Source organism: Cydia fagiglandana, chromosome 25, assembly GCF_963556715.1.
Source record: "Cydia fagiglandana chromosome 25, ilCydFagi1.1, whole genome shotgun sequence".
NCBI lineage: Eukaryota > Metazoa > Arthropoda > Insecta > Lepidoptera > Tortricidae > Cydia > Cydia fagiglandana.
The window spans coordinates 6,036,766-6,057,868 of NC_085956.1; the positions used below are offsets into that span (position 1 = coordinate 6,036,766).

The 21,103-nt window shown below is 39.4% G+C and overlaps 3 protein-coding genes across 3 annotated transcripts in view; 2 read left to right on the plus strand and 1 right to left on the minus strand.

The window, feature by feature from the left end:
* Nucleotides 1-11,180, plus strand: part of LOC134676835 (uncharacterized) — a 46,923-nt gene extending 35,743 nt beyond the window's left edge. The window contains exons 26-32 of the mRNA XM_063535216.1: nt 1,231-1,375; nt 2,784-2,888; nt 3,688-3,811; nt 4,072-4,178; nt 7,254-7,382; nt 9,186-9,275; nt 10,774-11,180. Coding sequence (XP_063391286.1) covers nt 1,231-1,375; nt 2,784-2,888; nt 3,688-3,811; nt 4,072-4,178; nt 7,254-7,382; nt 9,186-9,275; nt 10,774-10,914 — 841 coding nt within the window. The 3' untranslated portion in view covers nt 10,915-11,180. The remainder of the gene's footprint in view (nt 1-1,230; nt 1,376-2,783; nt 2,889-3,687; nt 3,812-4,071; nt 4,179-7,253; nt 7,383-9,185; nt 9,276-10,773) is intronic.
* A 1,525-nt stretch (nt 11,181-12,705) lies between these two features.
* Nucleotides 12,706-13,128, plus strand: LOC134676891 (histone H2A, sperm-like). The gene has a single exon (XM_063535275.1). It carries the CDS (start codon nt 12,715-12,717, stop codon nt 13,075-13,077), a length of 363 nt encoding a protein of 120 aa, XP_063391345.1. The 5' UTR covers nt 12,706-12,714; the 3' UTR covers nt 13,078-13,128.
* An 882-nt stretch (nt 13,129-14,010) lies between these two features.
* Nucleotides 14,011-14,495, minus strand: LOC134676991 (histone H3-like). Its single transcript, XM_063535364.1, has one exon. The coding sequence runs from the start codon at nt 14,442-14,444 to the stop codon at nt 14,034-14,036; it is 411 nt and encodes a 136-aa protein (XP_063391434.1). The 5' UTR covers nt 14,445-14,495; the 3' UTR covers nt 14,011-14,033.
* Between the last annotated feature and the right edge of the window lie 6,608 nt (nt 14,496-21,103).

Genomic DNA, 21,103 nt, shown 5'->3' on the forward strand with positions numbered 1-21,103 from the left:
CTATACCAGAATTATGTCTGTGTACTGGAAACTGCGGACATTAAATATACAGAAAGCATTTTATTCGTCATCATAAAATCTAGTAAAGTAAGCATAGTTACCTACGTAGATACTCGTACTCGACCATTTTGTAAGATAAACGCCGCCTAGCGAGAGTCCAACTACCCGCGCTGCGGTCATTTAATAATTTTAACACCATCTTTTTGCAGTAGGATATTACTAAACATGTATATGTTTAGAAGCTGCATGAATTGCGCTTTATTATAGTATTTTTTGTATGATACTTTTGGCCACTATACAAAAGTTATTAGCTCTCAAAGCAAAAACCTCCATCCCAAATTTTTATCTTTTTACGTTTTTCTTGCAAAATTACTATGAAACTGAAAAAAACAAATATCAGCAATGAATTCCACGTCTTCGGTTTACACGAAAATGATACCAAACTTGCCCTAGTAGCCACCAAGACCAGAACAGATTTTTTTGAATGATGACGGGTGGCGGCCATCTTTGTACTCCGCCCTCCTCGACTAGACGCACGCTTCTTATCGCCTCCGAGGCTAGAAATGCTTAGAATTACTCAGAGATCATATGTGATGAAGCTCATAGCTTAATAAAACATTTTTGGGTCATATATGGCAGCAATCCGTAACTGACTCCAGTATAATTAGCTATGTCACAGAATAAATAATACTACTACCGTACAGAAATGAAACTTCCTACAAAACCGAAGTTTGACAGCGGTTCCGGGTCGAATTTTGCTGTCCCTTTTATTTAGGGTTGTCAAAATTCAAGCCATAATCTTATCTGTGGTCGTGCACGCAAAGGGACTTCAAGTTGTTGTGGCTCAGCAATGCTGAGCCGAGCGGAGCCGAGTTTGCCCGAAGGGAGGACTTTCGCACCCCTGGCTATGTGCGAAAGTGCGTAGTGTGAGCAGGCGTGGCTCACTCCGCGATTTCGTCGCTTTGCTACAGGTAGCTAAAAGTCCATCCGTTCGACCCCAATTTTGGGGTTTGCCATGAGCCGCACGTGGCGCTGTCGCCACCTAGCGGCCATATCTGTGCTGATCGTAACAGACGCGTTTTGTTAGGGAGTGAGTCTTCTGTACCTAGTACTATTATTTATTCTGTGGTGTGGGGTGCAAACAACGACAATACAACGTGGGGATAATTTCAATGGTCCCTACCATTCCAAATTACTAATAATTTTATACATTTGTTCGTCTGTCTGTAGAGCGACGGCGATGCGCAACCACCGTCTGATCCACACGGGCGTGCGAGCGTGGGGCTGTGCGCGCTGCCCGAAGCGTTTCCGGATCCGGTCCGACCTCAACACGCACTCGAGACTCAAGCATCCCTTGCATTTTGCTGTCATCGAGGTAGGTATATACCCAGTGTCCCTTAGAAAGGACACATTTAAGCCCCCCCCCCCCCACATCTAGCGTCTTTCGAGCGTCGGCGTCTGGTCAGCGCTATGGAAAATGACGTCGCTGCGCAGTTGCGTCGACGTTGCGTCGGCAGCGGCCATAGAGTTGTAGACGCCGACGCTCGAAAGACGCTAGATGTGGGGGGGCCCTAATTTACTATTACAGTATCGGTATCCAGTCTCTTAAGAGCCCATCAACGTGCACACTAGCGCCACTGCTAAATAATCGTGATTATTTAAATTTAATGACAGTTTAAAAAAGGCGGGCGCTACGGACTGTATTGTGTATTCAAGTACATACCTTTTGAATACATCAAAATAGTTTTTATGTTGCTGGATTCGTCGATCTAGGAATTCAAAACAAGAATGGTTTCAACTTTGGTCGCACCATTATAGGCAAAAAAACTGCAAAAAATCACGTCTGTTGCATCGGAGCACCACTTAAATATTTATTTTACTTTTCTTTTCTTCTTTCTTTCTTCATCTTTCTTTTTTCTCTTTTTTTTCTTCTTTTTTTCCTTTTTTTACTTTTTTATATATATTTTTTTATAGCGGCAGCAGAAATACATCATCTGTGAAAATTTCAACTGTCTATCACGGTTCCTTTTTTGTTACCAAATGTGTAAGGAAATCTGGTAACAAATAAGTTTTTGGCAAAAATTTCATTTTTGGTACAAGCTTTTATCGCTGACTGTACTTTTCTTTCCACAAGGCAACTAATGCTCATCGAGGCAATTCTAAAAACCCCAAACACAATTAGGTTTCGTTGTTTTTATCACATAGTTCCTATGGCCACCTCCGGTCTCCATCATCAGATCAGCTCGATGACACCATAATATTGCATTGTCACCTGCAACATTTCAGCTCAATCGGAAACCGGGAAGTGGATCAAATTTAACTTGCAAGATTTGATTACAGACAGACAACGGTCAGGTGAAAGTAAATAAAAGCTTGTAATAAAAACCGGGCAAGTGCGAGTCGGACTCGCGCACGAAGGGTTCCGTACCATAATGCAAAAAAAAAACAAAAAAGAAAGCAAAAAAAACGGTCACCCATCCAAGTACTGACCACTCCCGACGTTGCTTAACTTTGGTCAAAAATCACGTTTGTTGTATGGGAGCCCCATTTAAATCTTTATTTTTTTCTGTTTTTAGTATTTGTTGTTATAGCGGCAACAGAAATACATCATCTGTGAAAATTTCAACTGTCTAGCTATCACGGTTCGTTAGATACAGCCTGGTGACAGACAGACGGACGGACGGACGGACGGACAGCGAAGTCTTAGTAATAGGGTCCCGTTTTACCCTTTGGGTACGGAACCCTAAAAATGAAAGTATTGTCAAAGATGTGTTCGTGTGCAGGTGCCCGGCCTGGAGCCGAGCCCGGAGCAGGTGGCGCAGGCGCTCGCCGTGAACAATATCGCCCGAGAGAGCGTCCTAGAAATCACTAAGGTTTCCTTCCCCAAGGTAAGGTCATTTTGAGATATTCTCTGTTATTTACACATGAAAATCATTGTTATGAAATTAGTAATTTATTACTCAACTATTTTTTCTTTTAAATTTTCTATTGTTTGAGAGAATTACTTTAATCTTTTTTTAAACTTACAACAAATAAAAATTCAAAAATATTATATTCGCGGTTCCGAACGCCCACCTTCATTTCACTTACGCTTACGCTCAGTGAGAGAATAACGCGAACCTACGGGGACTCAGCGCCACTTGCAACATCCCATTGGCATTAACCCGGGGTTATCCGGTTAAACTGTTGACCCAATGTCAAATAGGGTATTTTCCTACTAGTCAAATCAGTTACTTTTTTAGAACTGTCAAAATGATTTGCTAATATGGAATTTATATGAAACATTACATCGTGCGTGTCGTCACGGTCAACTCATTTACTTTTTATATTTATCTGACGCTTTATTTCATGCGTGGTGTAAAATAATTTATTTTAAATACAGTATAATACCCTATTGTACCGGTAACCATGGTATAGTTTGTAGGTTTCTAATAGAGCCCGACGGCTAATCCTATCGTCTATTGTTAAGTGAAACCGCACGTGCTACTTACCTGCAAAAAAGGATCTCAATTATTCTATTCGGCACCTGAGCGCGGGCTAGTGCGGTTTTACTTAACAATAGACAATAGGATTAGTCGTCGGGCTGTATTAGAAAGCGACACACTATAAGTCCAGGTTTAACCGGCTAACCCCGGGTTAGTGAATGGTGCGAGTGGTCCTATGAATGTTCGATGATGTGCGGTGCAGGGCGCGCGCCACGTGGTGCCGGCCGGCGCGCGCGCGCTGGCGCTGCTGGCGGCGGCGCGCCGCCCCGTGCCCTGGGCGCGTCTCCCCCACCACCACCACCACCACCACGACGACTACGCCGCCGGTAACATATCATATCATATCATATTTATTCATCGACAATACAAGATTGTGTTTGAAATGCACATAAAATACAATTACAATAAAGTACAATAGAATAAACGACATTTGAAAATAATAATAACAATAGTAGTAAGCACTAGTAACATATTTTAGCCATTATAGGACGACATTAACACCCTACTACTCTCTACTGTGCCCTGTTTATCAAAAGCTGGTGACTTGTAATACAAGTGGAAGTCCCTTTTTGACAGCTTTTGGTAGAAAGGGACTTCCATCCGAAAAAGAAAGAACCACCGCCCGGACCCGAAGAACCCAAAGAAGAGAGAAAGGGAGCTTTTGATAAACAGAGCACTGCTATATTGCTACAAGTAGTCTTACTGATTCGCTTTGTAAACTTTTGAATCTTTTTGTTTGTTTGTGTTTTTTGTTTGTTTGTTTTGTTTTTGTTTGTTTTGTTTGTCATTTCAGACTTAACTTATGGTTAATTACACGAACGGGTCTACCGCGATACGATTTCACTGTTTTACCTTAAATTCCTATGTTTCTGCTGAGTGTCTAGTGCAACTCAACTAAAACGTCGGTATTTAAGGTAAAAACAATAAAATCACATCGCGGTAGACCCGTTCGTGTAGTATTTGAGTATATGTACAAGACGCGAGAGTTTAAAGTTTAAACTTAAAGTTCCTTTCATTTCATTAAATATTGTACGTATTTACTCATAATCCTGGACACCCACATCCACAACCCCATATTTGAATATTCTAATTTGTCTACCCCCTATAGACCATATTTATAACTTCTTCTTCCTCGCGTTATCCCGATATTTTGCCACGACTCATGGCAGCCTGGGGTCCGCTTGACAACTAATCCCATGATTTGACGTAGGCACTAGTTTTTACGAAAGCGACTGCCATCTGACCTTCCAACCCAGAGGGGAAACTAGGCCTTATTGCCTTAGTCCGGTTTCCTCACGATGTTTTTCCTTCACCGAAAAGCGACTGGCAAATATCATATGATATCAGTTCCGAAAAACTAATTGGTACGAGCCGGGGTTTGAACCCGCGACCTCCGGTTTGAAAGTCGCACGCTCTTACCGCTAGGCCACCAGCGGTTCCACCATAGACCATATTATAACATTAATATACAGGGCGTCCCACGGCGATGCCACATGGAGGGAAAGTACCTTAAATATCATAGATAGCATATTTTGCTGAAAGAAGACTTCATTTTATTTTTAAAACTTAGTAAAGTTGCATTCATACTTTTTTAATTTTTTTTGAAAAAAAATGTATGGAAAAACATTATCGCGTCATTGGAGGAAAAGTACCTTAATTATTGTAAATGAACATCTTACTGAAAGAAGACATTATTTCGATTTAAAAAGCAAGTTGAATTGCATTTTAAATAATTTCATGGTTAAACCGGGAATCGAACCCGCTACACGAGAAAAAAAAATACCTTGTACCAAAAAAATAATTCTCACATTGAAGCCTTGCGATCGGTATGACAAAGCTACAAGGTATTTTTTTTTTCTCGTGTAGTGGGTTCGATTCCCGGTTTAACCATGAAATTATTTAAAATGCAATTCAACTCGTTTTTTTAAATCGAAATAATGTCTTCTCTCAGTAAGATGTTCATTTACAATAATTAAGGTACTTTTCCTCCAATGACGCGATAATTTTTTTCCATACATTTTTTTTTCAAAAAAAATTAAAAAAGTATGAATGCAATTTAACTAAGTTTTAAAAATAAAATGAAGTATTCTTTCAGCAAAATATGCTATCTATGATATTTAAGGTACTTTCCCTCCATGTGGCATCGCCGTGGGACGCCCTGTATAATAATTTATTATTTCATAGCGGAAATGGCGAGCATGCCATACGCACGACGCGGCCGCGGTATCGCCAGGAACACTCGCTTCTTGGGCCCCCCCTCACAAGTACAGGTAACTTGTGGTCACAAATAAAACATCCTCCAGGCTGAGCATAGTCGCGCTACCCTCTCTGCCAGGCATAGGGTAATTTTACTCCATGTTCGAGTCGAAAGTGTCTCTGTGTGACGTCCGTGTCTTTGAACGGACCAATCACGGCACGGGACTTCGCTCACCTCGTCCCGCGCACCCCCGCATTTTTGGCATCATCTGTTGCATGAAATAATTGCTCTAAACTCGGTCTAGGAGCATTCCATGAAATTGTCTACCGTTGTCCCGTACAAACGCGGAGTTTCTGAAAATTTAAAGGTAGAAGAGTTTCCTTTTCTATGACAAATGGTCAAAAATATGCACAGAAAAATAATCGCCTGCTTTAAATACCGAGAAAAAAGTCGCATCACAGGAAATAAAATGCGTTTGTACGGGACAGCCCGTGGAATGCTCCTCTAGAGGATTCCTAGTCTATGCTTGTAGTTCATCACCATACCTATGCCTACTCGGGGCACGAAGGAACATTAAGCGCCACTTGAACCATCCCACTAACCCGGGGTTAACCGGTTAAACCGTTAACCCAGTGTCAAATTGTACTGGTAACTCCAAGTTTAACCGGTCAACCCCGGGTTAGTCAATGGTGCAAGTGGCAATGTTTAATATTAAAGTTTATTGATACTTACTTGATTGAGTCTTACTTGGTAGATATTCCACCAATTCGCACGAAGCGCTTTGCTTCTACTTTCCTTATGCGCACTGCCAAGGAATGGAATTCCTTGCCGGCGTCTATATTTCCGTGTTCTTATAACCCGGCAACCTTCAAATCAAGAGTGAACAGGCACCTTCTGGGCGAGCTTGCTCCATCGTAGGCCACGTCTACGCCTCGGCTAGTATGTGGCCATGAGTAAGCCCATTCATAAAAAAAAAATGTATGCATTTGCTTATTGAAACTCCTGTATTACTGTAACAAGATTATTCAGTTTAGATTGTTTGCCTAGAGATAAATTACCCCCGTGGCTAAAATTTACTTATAAGTATTCGCAAATTAAATGCTTGAAATCATTTAAATTTAAATATACGCCACGCAATAACTTTATGATTATTAAAACAGGAGGAAAATTTAGTACTTACTAAATCCACAATCTCAAGCCAGCGTTAACCATGATGTTATTTGTTTACTTTTCTTCGAAGTGAACTAAATATTAACTAATTAAATATTACTTAACTTATTGTTGTTGTCTCCATAGTATAGAGTTAGACCAAGAAAAGTCTGCAGAGATTTTGATGGCCCACGCAGTATTATTTATACGTCATAATTTCACAGTCGTTTGACGTTTAAAATAACACTTGCACCGCGTGGACTATCATAATCGCTGCAGACTTTTCTTGGTTTAACTCTAGTTCAATTATTTTTTCTAAAGGCCGCTAGGTGTCAAAAGAATTTGAATGTACTATTAGCTATAGTTTTGCCGACTGTACGACAAAGGCAAGGGTTTAATAATGTCCATTTCATTTCACCCAGGACCTGACAGGCTTGAACGTCGAGATGCTACTCCAAGACAACCTGCTCGAGCAATCCGCGCTCGGCGCTCGACAGATGCTCGACCCCATGCTACTGTTCAACACCCCGCCACAGCAGATGCAGGCTGACGTCAACCATTAAACTTTTAGACGCCAATGACCGATATATCCGCACCGCAGGTCCAACGCCAAAGACGGATTAATCGGTGACAGACCACAGAGCAACATATACCTACGTACACTTCAGTGACGGGGTGTCCGAGTGACAGCTTTTGTGTTTGACACGGCGTCGAAAAGAAGGCTGTGTGTGTGGCGCCTGCCTGGTGGCTTGTATAGGGAGTCGCATTTGTCAAGCCTAACGGTTGTATAGGGTAGGGAGTCAATGTAACATAAACTAGTTTCAGTCCCAAAATTGAACTATACTTTGTTTTTTGGGGTTGCTACAAGTAGTCTTACTGATTCGCTTTGTAAACTTTTGAATCTTTTTGTTTGTTTGTGTTTTTTGTTTGTTTGTTTTGTTTTTGTTTGTTTTGTTTGTCATTTCAGACTTAACTTATGGTTAATTACACGAACGGGTCTACCGCGATACGATTTCACTGTTTTACCTTAAATTCCTATGTTTCTGCTGAGTGTCTAGTGCAACTCAACTAAAACGTCGGTATTTAAGGTAAAAACAATAAAATCACATCGCGGTAGACCCGTTCGTGTAGTATTTGAGTATATGTACAAGACGCGAGAGTTTAAAGTTTAAACTTAAAGTTCCTTTCATTTCATTAAATATTGTACGTATTTACTCATAATCCTGGACACCCACATCCACAACCCCATATTTGAATATTCTAATTTGTCTACCCCCTATAGACCATATTTATAACTTCTTCTTCCTCGCGTTATCCCGATATTTTGCCACGACTCATGGCAGCCTGGGGTCCGCTTGACAACTAATCCCATGATTTGACGTAGGCACTAGTTTTTACGAAAGCGACTGCCATCTGACCTTCCAACCCAGAGGGGAAACTAGGCCTTATTGCCTTAGTCCGGTTTCCTCACGATGTTTTTCCTTCACCGAAAAGCGACTGGCAAATATCATATGATATCAGTTCCGAAAAACTAATTGGTACGAGCCGGGGTTTGAACCCGCGACCTCCGGTTTGAAAGTCGCACGCTCTTACCGCTAGGCCACCAGCGGTTCCACCATAGACCATATTATAACATTAATATACAGGGCGTCCCACGGCGATGCCACATGGAGGGAAAGTACCTTAAATATCATAGATAGCATATTTTGCTGAAAGAAGACTTCATTTTATTTTTAAAACTTAGTAAAGTTGCATTCATACTTTTTTAATTTTTTTTGAAAAAAAATGTATGGAAAAACATTATCGCGTCATTGGAGGAAAAGTACCTTAATTATTGTAAATGAACATCTTACTGAAAGAAGACATTATTTCGATTTAAAAAGCAAGTTGAATTGCATTTTAAATAATTTCATGGTTAAACCGGGAATCGAACCCGCTACACGAGAAAAAAAAATACCTTGTACCAAAAAAATAATTCTCACATTGAAGCCTTGCGATCGGTATGACAAAGCTACAAGGTATTTTTTTTTTCTCGTGTAGTGGGTTCGATTCCCGGTTTAACCATGAAATTATTTAAAATGCAATTCAACTCGTTTTTTTAAATCGAAATAATGTCTTCTCTCAGTAAGATGTTCATTTACAATAATTAAGGTACTTTTCCTCCAATGACGCGATAATTTTTTTCCATACATTTTTTTTTCAAAAAAAATTAAAAAAGTATGAATGCAATTTAACTAAGTTTTAAAAATAAAATGAAGTATTCTTTCAGCAAAATATGCTATCTATGATATTTAAGGTACTTTCCCTCCATGTGGCATCGCCGTGGGACGCCCTGTATAATAATTTATTATTTCATAGCGGAAATGGCGAGCATGCCATACGCACGACGCGGCCGCGGTATCGCCAGGAACACTCGCTTCTTGGGCCCCCCCTCACAAGTACAGGTAACTTGTGGTCACAAATAAAACATCCTCCAGGCTGAGCATAGTCGCGCTACCCTCTCTGCCAGGCATAGGGTAATTTTACTCCATGTTCGAGTCGAAAGTGTCTCTGTGTGACGTCCGTGTCTTTGAACGGACCAATCACGGCACGGGACTTCGCTCACCTCGTCCCGCGCACCCCCGCATTTTTGGCATCATCTGTTGCATGAAATAATTGCTCTAAACTCGGTCTAGGAGCATTCCATGAAATTGTCTACCGTTGTCCCGTACAAACGCGGAGTTTCTGAAAATTTAAAGGTAGAAGAGTTTCCTTTTCTATGACAAATGGTCAAAAATATGCACAGAAAAATAATCGCCTGCTTTAAATACCGAGAAAAAAGTCGCATCACAGGAAATAAAATGCGTTTGTACGGGACAGCCCGTGGAATGCTCCTCTAGAGGATTCCTAGTCTATGCTTGTAGTTCATCACCATACCTATGCCTACTCGGGGCACGAAGGAACATTAAGCGCCACTTGAACCATCCCACTAACCCGGGGTTAACCGGTTAAACCGTTAACCCAGTGTCAAATTGTACTGGTAACTCCAAGTTTAACCGGTCAACCCCGGGTTAGTCAATGGTGCAAGTGGCAATGTTTAATATTAAAGTTTATTGATACTTACTTGATTGAGTCTTACTTGGTAGATATTCCACCAATTCGCACGAAGCGCTTTGCTTCTACTTTCCTTATGCGCACTGCCAAGGAATGGAATTCCTTGCCGGCGTCTATATTTCCGTGTTCTTATAACCCGGCAACCTTCAAATCAAGAGTGAACAGGCACCTTCTGGGCGAGCTTGCTCCATCGTAGGCCACGTCTACGCCTCGGCTAGTATGTGGCCATGAGTAAGCCCATTCATAAAAAAAAAATGTATGCATTTGCTTATTGAAACTCCTGTATTACTGTAACAAGATTATTCAGTTTAGATTGTTTGCCTAGAGATAAATTACCCCCGTGGCTAAAATTTACTTATAAGTATTCGCAAATTAAATGCTTGAAATCATTTAAATTTAAATATACGCCACGCAATAACTTTATGATTATTAAAACAGGAGGAAAATTTAGTACTTACTAAATCCACAATCTCAAGCCAGCGTTAACCATGATGTTATTTGTTTACTTTTCTTCGAAGTGAACTAAATATTAACTAATTAAATATTACTTAACTTATTGTTGTTGTCTCCATAGTATAGAGTTAGACCAAGAAAAGTCTGCAGAGATTTTGATGGCCCACGCAGTATTATTTATACGTCATAATTTCACAGTCGTTTGACGTTTAAAATAACACTTGCACCGCGTGGACTATCATAATCGCTGCAGACTTTTCTTGGTTTAACTCTAGTTCAATTATTTTTTCTAAAGGCCGCTAGGTGTCAAAAGAATTTGAATGTACTATTAGCTATAGTTTTGCCGACTGTACGACAAAGGCAAGGGTTTAATAATGTCCATTTCATTTCACCCAGGACCTGACAGGCTTGAACGTCGAGATGCTACTCCAAGACAACCTGCTCGAGCAATCCGCGCTCGGCGCTCGACAGATGCTCGACCCCATGCTACTGTTCAACACCCCGCCACAGCAGATGCAGGCTGACGTCAACCATTAAACTTTTAGACGCCAATGACCGATATATCCGCACCGCAGGTCCAACGCCAAAGACGGATTAATCGGTGACAGACCACAGAGCAACATATACCTACGTACACTTCAGTGACGGGGTGTCCGAGTGACAGCTTTTGTGTTTGACACGGCGTCGAAAAGAAGGCTGTGTGTGTGGCGCCTGCCTGGTGGCTTGTATAGGGAGTCGCATTTGTCAAGCCTAACGGTTGTATAGGGTAGGGAGTCAATGTAACATAAACTAGTTTCAGTCCCAAAATTGAACTATACTTTGTTTTTTGGGGTTCCGTACCCAATGGATAAAAACGGGACCCTATTACTAAGACTCCTCTGTCCGTCCGTCTGTCTGTCACCAGGCTGTACGTCATGAACCGTGATAGCTAGGCAGTTGAAATTTTCACAGATGATGTATTTCTGTTGCCGCTATAACAACAAATACTAAAAACAGAATATAATAAATATTTAAGTGGGGCTTCTATACAACAAACGTGATTTTTTGCCGTTTTTTCCGTAATGGTACGGAACTCTTCGTGCGCGAGTCCGACTCGCACTTGGCCAGTTTTTAGTACTAGAAACGGGGTGACACCCGGACATTCGAGATGTTTCTAAACTTACGTTTTTGTTTATAAATATAAAAATTCTACGTAGCTATATATATATGCAATGTGTATTTACCTAGTCATTTAAGTGCAATACTATAATGTTTAATTAGTTGAGTTCTTAATAAAAATTTATAAAATTGAATTTGCATTTTATTAGCTTTTATTTTACTCGCTTTTATGTAAGTACCGTAAACACGGGTTACTTTGTCCCAATGGAGGGTAACTTTGACCCATATGAATACCTCATTTTTTTTAAAAGGGTCTAATAAAAATAAAAACGCGAAGGGTTAGGGATTGCATTGGTTTGAATTCGTGTAGGTACGTGAAATCTGAACAAGTAATACTACCCTCATTATAAGACTTTCTTCTAATATTCAGCTTTAGGCTTAGTTTAAGATTATTTTTACACCACTTTGATAGCAAACAAACACAATACGGCTGGAACAAGCTAGACGAGTACCTAATGCATCCTTCATGACGTTCATGTCTATAGTTCACAGTACAGTTTTACAGTACGTTCTCTAGAGCTCTAGATGGCAAACATACATACTTTTAACAAATATTTCTTTATCGTTCTTATTACCCATATAAATACCGGGTTAGCGATATAAATACCTGGACCTGGGCTCGCCTATGTACTTATATGGGTAACCCCTTAAAGCATATCATCCAACGGATCATATTTTTTTTTACACAAATTCCAATTTGAGACCATTTCGTTTTTACAAGTTTTTATTTACTTTCACCTGACCGTTGTCTGTCTGTCTGTGTGTAATCAAATCTTGCAAGTTAAATTTGATTCACTTCAAATTTTGCATGCATGTATAAATCGGATGACAATGCGATATTATGGTACCATCGAGCTGATCTGATGATGGAGACAGGAGGTGGCCATAGGAACTCTGTGATGAAACAACGAAACCTAATTGTGTTAGGGGTGTATAGAATAGTATTAGTTGTCTGTCGTAAGAAAAGTAGAGTTAGCGATAAAAGCTTGCACCAAAAATGAAATTTTTGCCAAAAACTTATACTTGAAGTACCTACATGAGTAGAAAAAATTCATCAGTATTTCACAACCTTTTCCCATTGGTCACTGTCGATGTCGATATACTGCGTCATACACCCACTAGTTGCCATACTTGAATTTTGTAACATTCCGCCAGCCGCTGGCATTCAGTCATCCCACCATGGACTCAAAGAAGAAAAACAAGACCCGCTCTTCGAAGGCTGGGATCATTTTCCCCGTAGGCCGCATACATCGGCTGCTAAAAAACGGGAACTATGCTAGAAAAGTCGGCGTTGGCTCTGCTGTATATCTCGCAGGAGTTGCCGAGTATTTAGCAGCTGAGATATTGGAGTTAGCAGCGCAAGCGGCCCAAGATAATAGCAGAAGTCGTGTCGCGCCCCGTCATATACTTCTAGCAGTCAAGAATGATGATGAGCTCCGGAAACTCCTGGCTGGCGTCGTCATCTCTGAAGGCGGTGTGCTGCCTTCCATCCGTCAGGAGCTGCTGCCAAAGAAGACCATCAAACCGTCGCAAGAAGATTGAGGACAACTTGCCTGATTGTGTGATCTAGTCCGACAAGTTTCTAGTGGAACGAAGACACCGGCGTTCTGTGCCGTGAGAATTATAACCTTTAAAAAATTGAGAAGCGTTTAAATGTGGAGAGAAATCGAATGAAGAAAATTATGAGAAGCATTTAAGTGTGAGGAGAAATCGGTGAAGATTAATATATGAATAGTTTTAAGTAATAATCATTTGAATTTAATTTTGCCTGCTAAATTATAAACGACAAATGTCCTTTTCAGGACAGAACATTTTCATTGTTTCAATAACACGGTCGTCAATCGAAAGGTTCAATGAAATAGGTACGCAAACTACATTCCAGTTGAAATTTTTATGAGAACTGCACATAATTGCACAGTAAAGTCGCCAATTTTCAATTGAAAAAACGTTAGGTACATTTTGTCTGTAAGTACGTGAGTATTATATTCTTTGGTAAGTACGTACTATTTGAAACAGGTATTGTATTACTTTACCCACATGAAGGTTTGACGACTAACCGAACAAACTAACGAGCTTAAAGTATGTTTTCTCGTCGTTCTATATTGGTCCCATCGTAGAACGAAGGAGAACTACCTAATACTCTTATTGATCCTTTACTCAGGTAATATATTTGGTCTGCTAATAAACATTGAAGTAACCTTGCCGCGCAGCCAAGATGCCAATCGCTTACGCTCCGTAGCGATCGAAACGCAACTGCCACTGTCGCGCTGATATGGAAGAGCGATAGAGAGAATGTTTTCCGTTGTCAAAGCGATAGCGATTGTAACCTTGGCTAGGCCGGCTGGTAGCATCATCGTATGATAGATCGATCGATTGACGCTAGAGAAAGTTTCTCTGAGAAACATCGAAATTTTGCAGCCCTGAAAAGGGCTTTGTCAGAGATTCACTTCTTACTTAAATATTACGTTATTTTATTTACATTAGCAGCTATTTCTTCTTCACGCACGTTCTCCCCGAACCCTCCTCGCTAGTTGGATATCCTTTGGCATAATCGTGACGCGCTTAGCGTGAATAGCGCATAAATTCGTGTCTTCGAACAGTGCTACTAGATACGCTTCGCTAGCTTCTTGTAATGCCGCCACGGCCGAGCTCTGGAACCTCAAGTCCGTTTTAAAATCTTGTGCGATCTCACGAACGAGCCGCTGGAACGGCAGCTTTCTAACGAGGAGTTCAGTGCTCTTCTGGTATCTCCTAATTTCTCGAAGCGCGACCGTGCCCGGTCTGTATCTGTGGGGTTTCTTCACTCCGCCGGTCGCCGGGGCGCTCTTCCGTGCTGCTTTCGTGGCCAACTGCTTTCGAGGGGCCTTACCTCCTGTGGATTTCCTCGCTGTTTGTTTCGTACGAGCCATTTTGTTAAATGATTAACTTAACCTAACTTAACTATAGTGTGTGTATAATATTATTATAATGTACTGTCTTGCTTTGTGCGAAGATTATTGTAAGCGTTGCGTTTATATAGCCTCGCTTTGCCCCCACTATTGTGGCAGATGTTTATTGAAAATGAGGGTAGATTGATTTCTTAAAATTCAACTACCCGCACCGAAATGCACTAATGATTAGCCGTTAATGTACCGTTATTTAAACCACAATGTTGAATTTGGAAGGTATAATGTAATTGTATTAGTTACATGCAGGGCCGGATTTAGGGCAGGGCAGGCGGGGCAACGGCCCGGGGCCCCCACAACAGAGGGGCCCCCCACAAGAGAAAATATCCTAGTCACGACGGGTCTCCCAAACATTATATTTCCGCATTTTTACCATGCCTAGTTACATTTACGTTCACATAATTGTTTTCGAATATCAATTACAATTTATCCAAATTACGTTAGGTAAGTAACTTTAACACGAAAACAATGAGAACTAGATCTTTGTTCATTCTAATAATGTTGAATGTATTCTAAACGCAAAAGTCAATGCAATTTCAAAACGCATTATTGGAAATGTCAATCCAATAATGCGTTTTGAAATAGCATTGACTTTTTATTTGCGATTAGAATACATTCAACATTATTACAAAAAACAAAGATTTCTTATCTAATTTACAGTTTTTACTGTTATAATAACAAAACATAGCGATTTTTTTAATTTTTACCAGCTTTTCAAACCATGAATTCAATGATAAATATTATCGAAAGTACCATATAAATTATATGATATAATTATGAACAAAACGTTTCGTTATCTGTCAAATGCTACTTAAGTATACTTCAAGGCCAAATCACTTTAATCACTAGCGGATAAAATGAGTTTTTACCCTCTTGTATTGTATTAAAGAAGGATAAACAAGCGCTTTACGAGGGAAAAAACAATTTCAATCTTATATTACGGGTTGCAACACTGTTGAAACTTGTCGAGTCGCGTCGGCAAACTCGACGCGGCGTCGCGGTGTCGCCGTGTACGAGGTGAATCCCCGCTTATTTTTAAAAAAGGAAGCTAGTTTTTCAACAAGTGAATGTTCTTCTGAACATACAAGCACACGTAAGTACGTTCAATGTTCAGCTATGTTATAATATAATAAGTTCCCTTTTCGTTTACTTCATGGAGCAATTATGAAATTTACATTTCTTTTCTAGATTATCGATATGCGACTTTAAATAATAAATTCTTTAAAAGATGATGAAATGTAACGTAGTTTTTCTGATTGAAATTATTAATTATTATATTCATTGATTTCAACGAGATTGTAATACACTAACAACATACTTGCATAATTTAACTAAGAAATAGGTAAGTATTCAATATTACACGGACGGCAACTACTGCATTGCAACTTATTGTTAGCCGATCGCACGCTGTTATAGTAAAGTATTAAATTATTTTTCATGTAAGTAGCTTCACTAATGTTTATTTAAGTCGCAGAAATAAATTCTATTAATAAAATGAATACACAGGGTGAGTTTTAGTGGCTAGCGAAATTGTGCCCGATGATTAGGTAAATCGTACTGAACAACTTTTATTATGGGCCCATCTGCGCAATCCGAAAAAAAAAATATTTTTCTCCTCATACAAAATGTTGACTTCTGACGCCTTACCGCGAACTACTTCGATAGATCGATCGACTATTTTCTTCTCTACCGTGCATGCATATACGAGCGATGGAGAGGGAAATAGTCGATCGATCTTAGTGGTTCGCGGAAAGGCCTTTGATTCGCCGAAATCTATGAATCAGCCAGTTTTTTTGGGATTTCAGATTTGGCTCTATTCTAAAAGTTCTTCAATATGGCTTGCGTAATCACCTCGCACATTTTTGTTAGCGACAATAAAATCATTCTGTATAGAAATGACGTTATCACTCTTTGGTAATTTATTTTTCGTGTGTTTATACCTAGCAACGTTGTTATTATTTATTATACATTATAATAATACACGATGAGACCTAGAAGGAATTTTCCATAAATCTTTAAGTTAAAGGGGTACCTTTTGTGTTTCTGCGGCTATACGATTATTACTATTATTTAGGATTTTTTTTTTCAGTGTTATCATGAATGATCGTCATAAAATTCCTCGAGTTTACGCTAGTGGATCGCATAAGAGAAAATTGCAAGCAGAACGAGAAAAAAAAAGTGAAGAAAATGTTGCTAAAATATCCAAATTGACCAAGTATTTTACACCGACACCTAAACAAGAACTCCCGCGAGATCCTGAAAAACCAGAATCAGTAATAGATGAAGATGTGGCTATTAGCAGTTGTAGTCAAGATAAGACAGCTCTTGCATCAAAGGACACCGTAGAATCTTCAAAACCTTGTATCCGCATTCAAGAAGATGGGGAAATTTATGGTTTCGATAATGACATTGGCCTTTGGCCTGACGTCATAACAGAAGATATTATCAAATATTGGGCGAAGAAAGGTTCTACAAAACTGCAAAATTGTGATGAAGTCTCTTTGCAGAATTCAGTTCTCCAAGACCAGTCGAGAGACAAGACAAACCTTATTCGAAAATGTTCAAAGAGTATTTTCACACGTCGCAATAAAAATCAAGAAACTGTCAATAGATTTTGGCTCTGCTTTTCACCAACTACGGGGAAAGTATACTGCTACGCATGTAAATTAATGTCCACTCAAAAAACGAAGCTAAGTGGAGAAGGCTTTAGTGACTGGAAACATGCATCTGAACGTCTTTCCGAACATGAGATTTCGAAGGCTCACTTGGAGTCAGTAATGAGTTTAGTGCAACGAGGAGAAGTTGGAGGACGTATCGATCAAGAGCTGGCGATACAAGAGGCACAACAAATTGAGTATTGGCGAAAGATTCTTAGAACTATCGTCAGTACGATTAAATTCATTGCTGAACGGGGATTAGCTTTTCGAGGAGATGATGAGATTATTGGTTCACCGAGAAATGGAAATTTTTTGGGTATTTTGGAGTTGCTAGCCGAGTATGAACCAACCTTGGCAACTCATTTAAAGCTGCATGCAAACAAAGGGAGCGGTCACGTCAATTATCTTTCCTCTACGATATGTGAAGAATTGATAAGTTGCATGGGTGATCAAGTACTTAATGAAATCGTAGCAAGGATTAAAAAATCTAAGTATTATTCGGTTTCAGTTGACTCTACTCCCGACGAATCTCATATCGATCAACTTACGATAGTTGTTCGTTATATTGAAGGATCGAGGCCAATAGAACGATTTCTTACTTTCTTACCAAACTGCGGCCACACAGGTGAAGCAACAGCAACAGCTTTACTACATTTTTTATCTGACCATAACATTGATATCCTTGATTGCCGTGGTCAATCTTACGACAATGCTGCAAACATGAGTGGCAAATACAAAGGAATGCAAGCTCTTATTTTGCAGAAAAATGATTTAGCAGCGTTTGTACCATGTTGTGGTCACTCACTCAACTTAGTTGGAAAGGCAGCTGCTAACTCTTGTGCATCCGCCGTTCTGTTCTTTAATTTCGTTCAGAATTTATATAACTTTTTTACAGCCAGTACACAACGCTACCAAATTCTGGCTGAAAAATTATCGGAGAAAAAAAGCGGACAATCGTTAGTTTTAAAAAATCTTAGCGATACTCGTTGGTCATGTAGAGCTGATGCTACGAAAGCTATTGTCATGGGATATTCGCAAATCGAAGAAGCTCTAACTATCATATCTTCTGACAGGGAGCAGAAAGATATCGTAAGAAACGAAGCTATACATCTACTGGGTAAGATGAACAGTCTCGAAACCGCCCTATATGCCATTTTTTGGAATGACATTTTGGAGCGATTCAATGCGACTAACAAGATTTTTACAAGACCCCAAAATGGTCCTCGAATCAGCTGTGCGTGCTTTGGAGTCGTTGTCGTCTTTCGTTAAATCTAAAAGGGACGATTTCGATAAATACGAAGAAGCAGCGAAACTATTATCCAAAACTGATGAATATATACAGTCACGCATTAGAAAAAGAAGTGTGAAGTTGACTTCAATTGGTGATGTAGCAGCACAAGACACAAATCTGTCGCCAAGAGAGAAACTTAAAATATCTGGGTTTTTTCCAGTGATTGATCAACTTTGTGTTTCGCTCACTGAAAGATTGCAGGCATACGAAACTGTTCGCTCGAGATTTGGATTTCTTAACCATCTAGAGGAGATGGATGCCAAGAATTTGTTCGCTGCTGCAGAGGAATTGGTGAAAATATATAAAGATGATTTAGAGCCTAGTCTTGGTAACGAGTTAGTTCAATTTGTATCTTTGATAAACTTATACAAAAAAGATTGCGAAAAACATCAAACTAAGGAACTTTTTTACTATCACATTCTTGAAGATCAAAATTTCAGAGCTACGTTCCCAAACATTGAAATAGCACTGAGAATGTACTTAGTTTTGATGGTCTCGAATTGCACTGGAGAGCGCTCATTTTCAAAAATGAAAATTATAAAGAATAGGCTCCGAACAACGATGGGACAAGACCGGCTATCGAAGCTAGCTTTACTTAGTATTGAAAATGATTTACTTCGGGAGCTAGATTTCGGCGAAATAATCAACGATTTCTCGTCCAGAAAAGTTCGTAAAGTTCCAATTAACTCGTTAATTTAGTTTTTTAAACTAAGTATATTATATGTTATTGCAACGTAAGTAATTACATCATACATTATTTATTTGTTCAAATAATATAATTTAGTGGCAATAAATGTTTAAAGACTTGAGAAAAAAAAAATTGACTCGAAAAATATACCAGATGTCGCCTGATAAATTAATACGTAGAGTAGAGTACTCTACTCTTCAAACAGTAAAATTATTGCTTAACAACTCTTTTAAAAAAAGACCCCCTTATTCATAAACATACTTCAAATCTGTTCCAGCTAAGATATGTTTTGTTCTTATCGGTCACTTTGACAATTGCCGTTGTGAGATACAGACAACGCAAAATATAGCTGGAACAGGTTTAAACTACGTTTATTTATTATTGTTTTCCAAACAAACTAAATAGTGTTTTTAATGTACCTTAAAATCCGTTTTATTGACAATTGTTTATCAGTCTTCTCCCCACAGTTATAATATTCTCGCAATACATTGCTCGTTAGAATATACTTTAAAGTGTACTAAAATTCAAACAACATTAAAAGTCGCTGATCAAATGTTGTTTAGTTTGAGTTCGTGTTCCAGGAAACACCCGGTATAGGCGTATAGGGAGGGGCCCCCACTTTTCAATTGCCCCTGGGCCCCCACACCCGTAAATCCGGCCCTGGTTACATGTACCTACCTATATAATACTTACCTAACCTTATTTAGGTTTATGGACATATATTACCTAGTAAGAATCATCACCTATCCACAAAATGTCATACTGAGTCAGTTAAGAACGAAATTAACTATTTGCGTAGGTAAGTTAAAATATTAATGTTAGGATATAAGTAGGAACAGATAATATTAGTAAGACAGGTTTGCCTCAATTCCCATTTATGCGTTAGAAAAATTAACATTTAATAGATTGAAACAACTTAGATATGCCAAGGACAGAGGGAAGTTCCGGTAAAGACAAACCAGTAATTTTCAAAGGGGGAGATGGAAAAATCAGTCTACTATCACACGGCCTGATCTTAAGCCGCTACCGCAGCTTATGGCCGCTTGCACAGCCAGAGATGTGACTTATTTGAAATACTTGTATTTAAAATGCAAATACAAAATGCAAAATACCTATTTTGTATTTTGTATTTAAATACCTTTTGAAGAAAACTATTTTGTATTTTATTTGAAATAGTTTTTGGGACCTATTTTCTATTTTCAAAATACAAAATACTTTATAGTAGGTAGGTAATGTAGGTAAGAGTTACAATCTCTCCTGATGTTACAATCCTGGCAACTCTCTTTTATTCTTTTCTCTTCTATTCTTTTAACATGGAACTGTTGAATCTGTTTAGTATAGTAACGTCGCACAAGACTACAAGCGTAGCGAGTGGTTAAAAAAGTGGAATCTTGAGTGTTAATTGCGAGGGTTTCAAGGCACGAGGGGAGAACAAACTTTTCTGCCCTGGTGAAACACAAACGAGACGTTTTCATCACACTAACGAGAGGCATTATACTAGCTGAAAAACATTACACCCTAGTGCGGGTGTCAGACAGGGGTGTATCATATCTCCACTCCTGTTTAAAATCTACACGGAGCTCATCATGAGAATTGCCCTTGAAGACTGGACCGACGGCGTTGCAATCGGAGGACTAAAGATCTCAAACCTCCGTTACGCGGATGATACCACCTTATTCGCTACTGGTGCTGCCTATATGGAGGATCTGCTACGCAGGATGGAGAGGGTTAGCCTGGAATTTGGTTTAAAGATCAACCGCAGTAAGACCAAGATAATGATTATCAATCGTGTCAACAAAAGCCCGAAGTCACACAAATAGCGAATTGTGATGTTGTAAAATCGTATGTATATCTAGGAGCTCTGATTTCCAACAACGGAGGATGTGTAGACGAGATCAAACGTCGTATGGCAATTACTAGAAACGCTATGGACAAGTTACGAAAAATATGGCGGAATCGTAACATCACAAAAGCCACAAAAATCCGA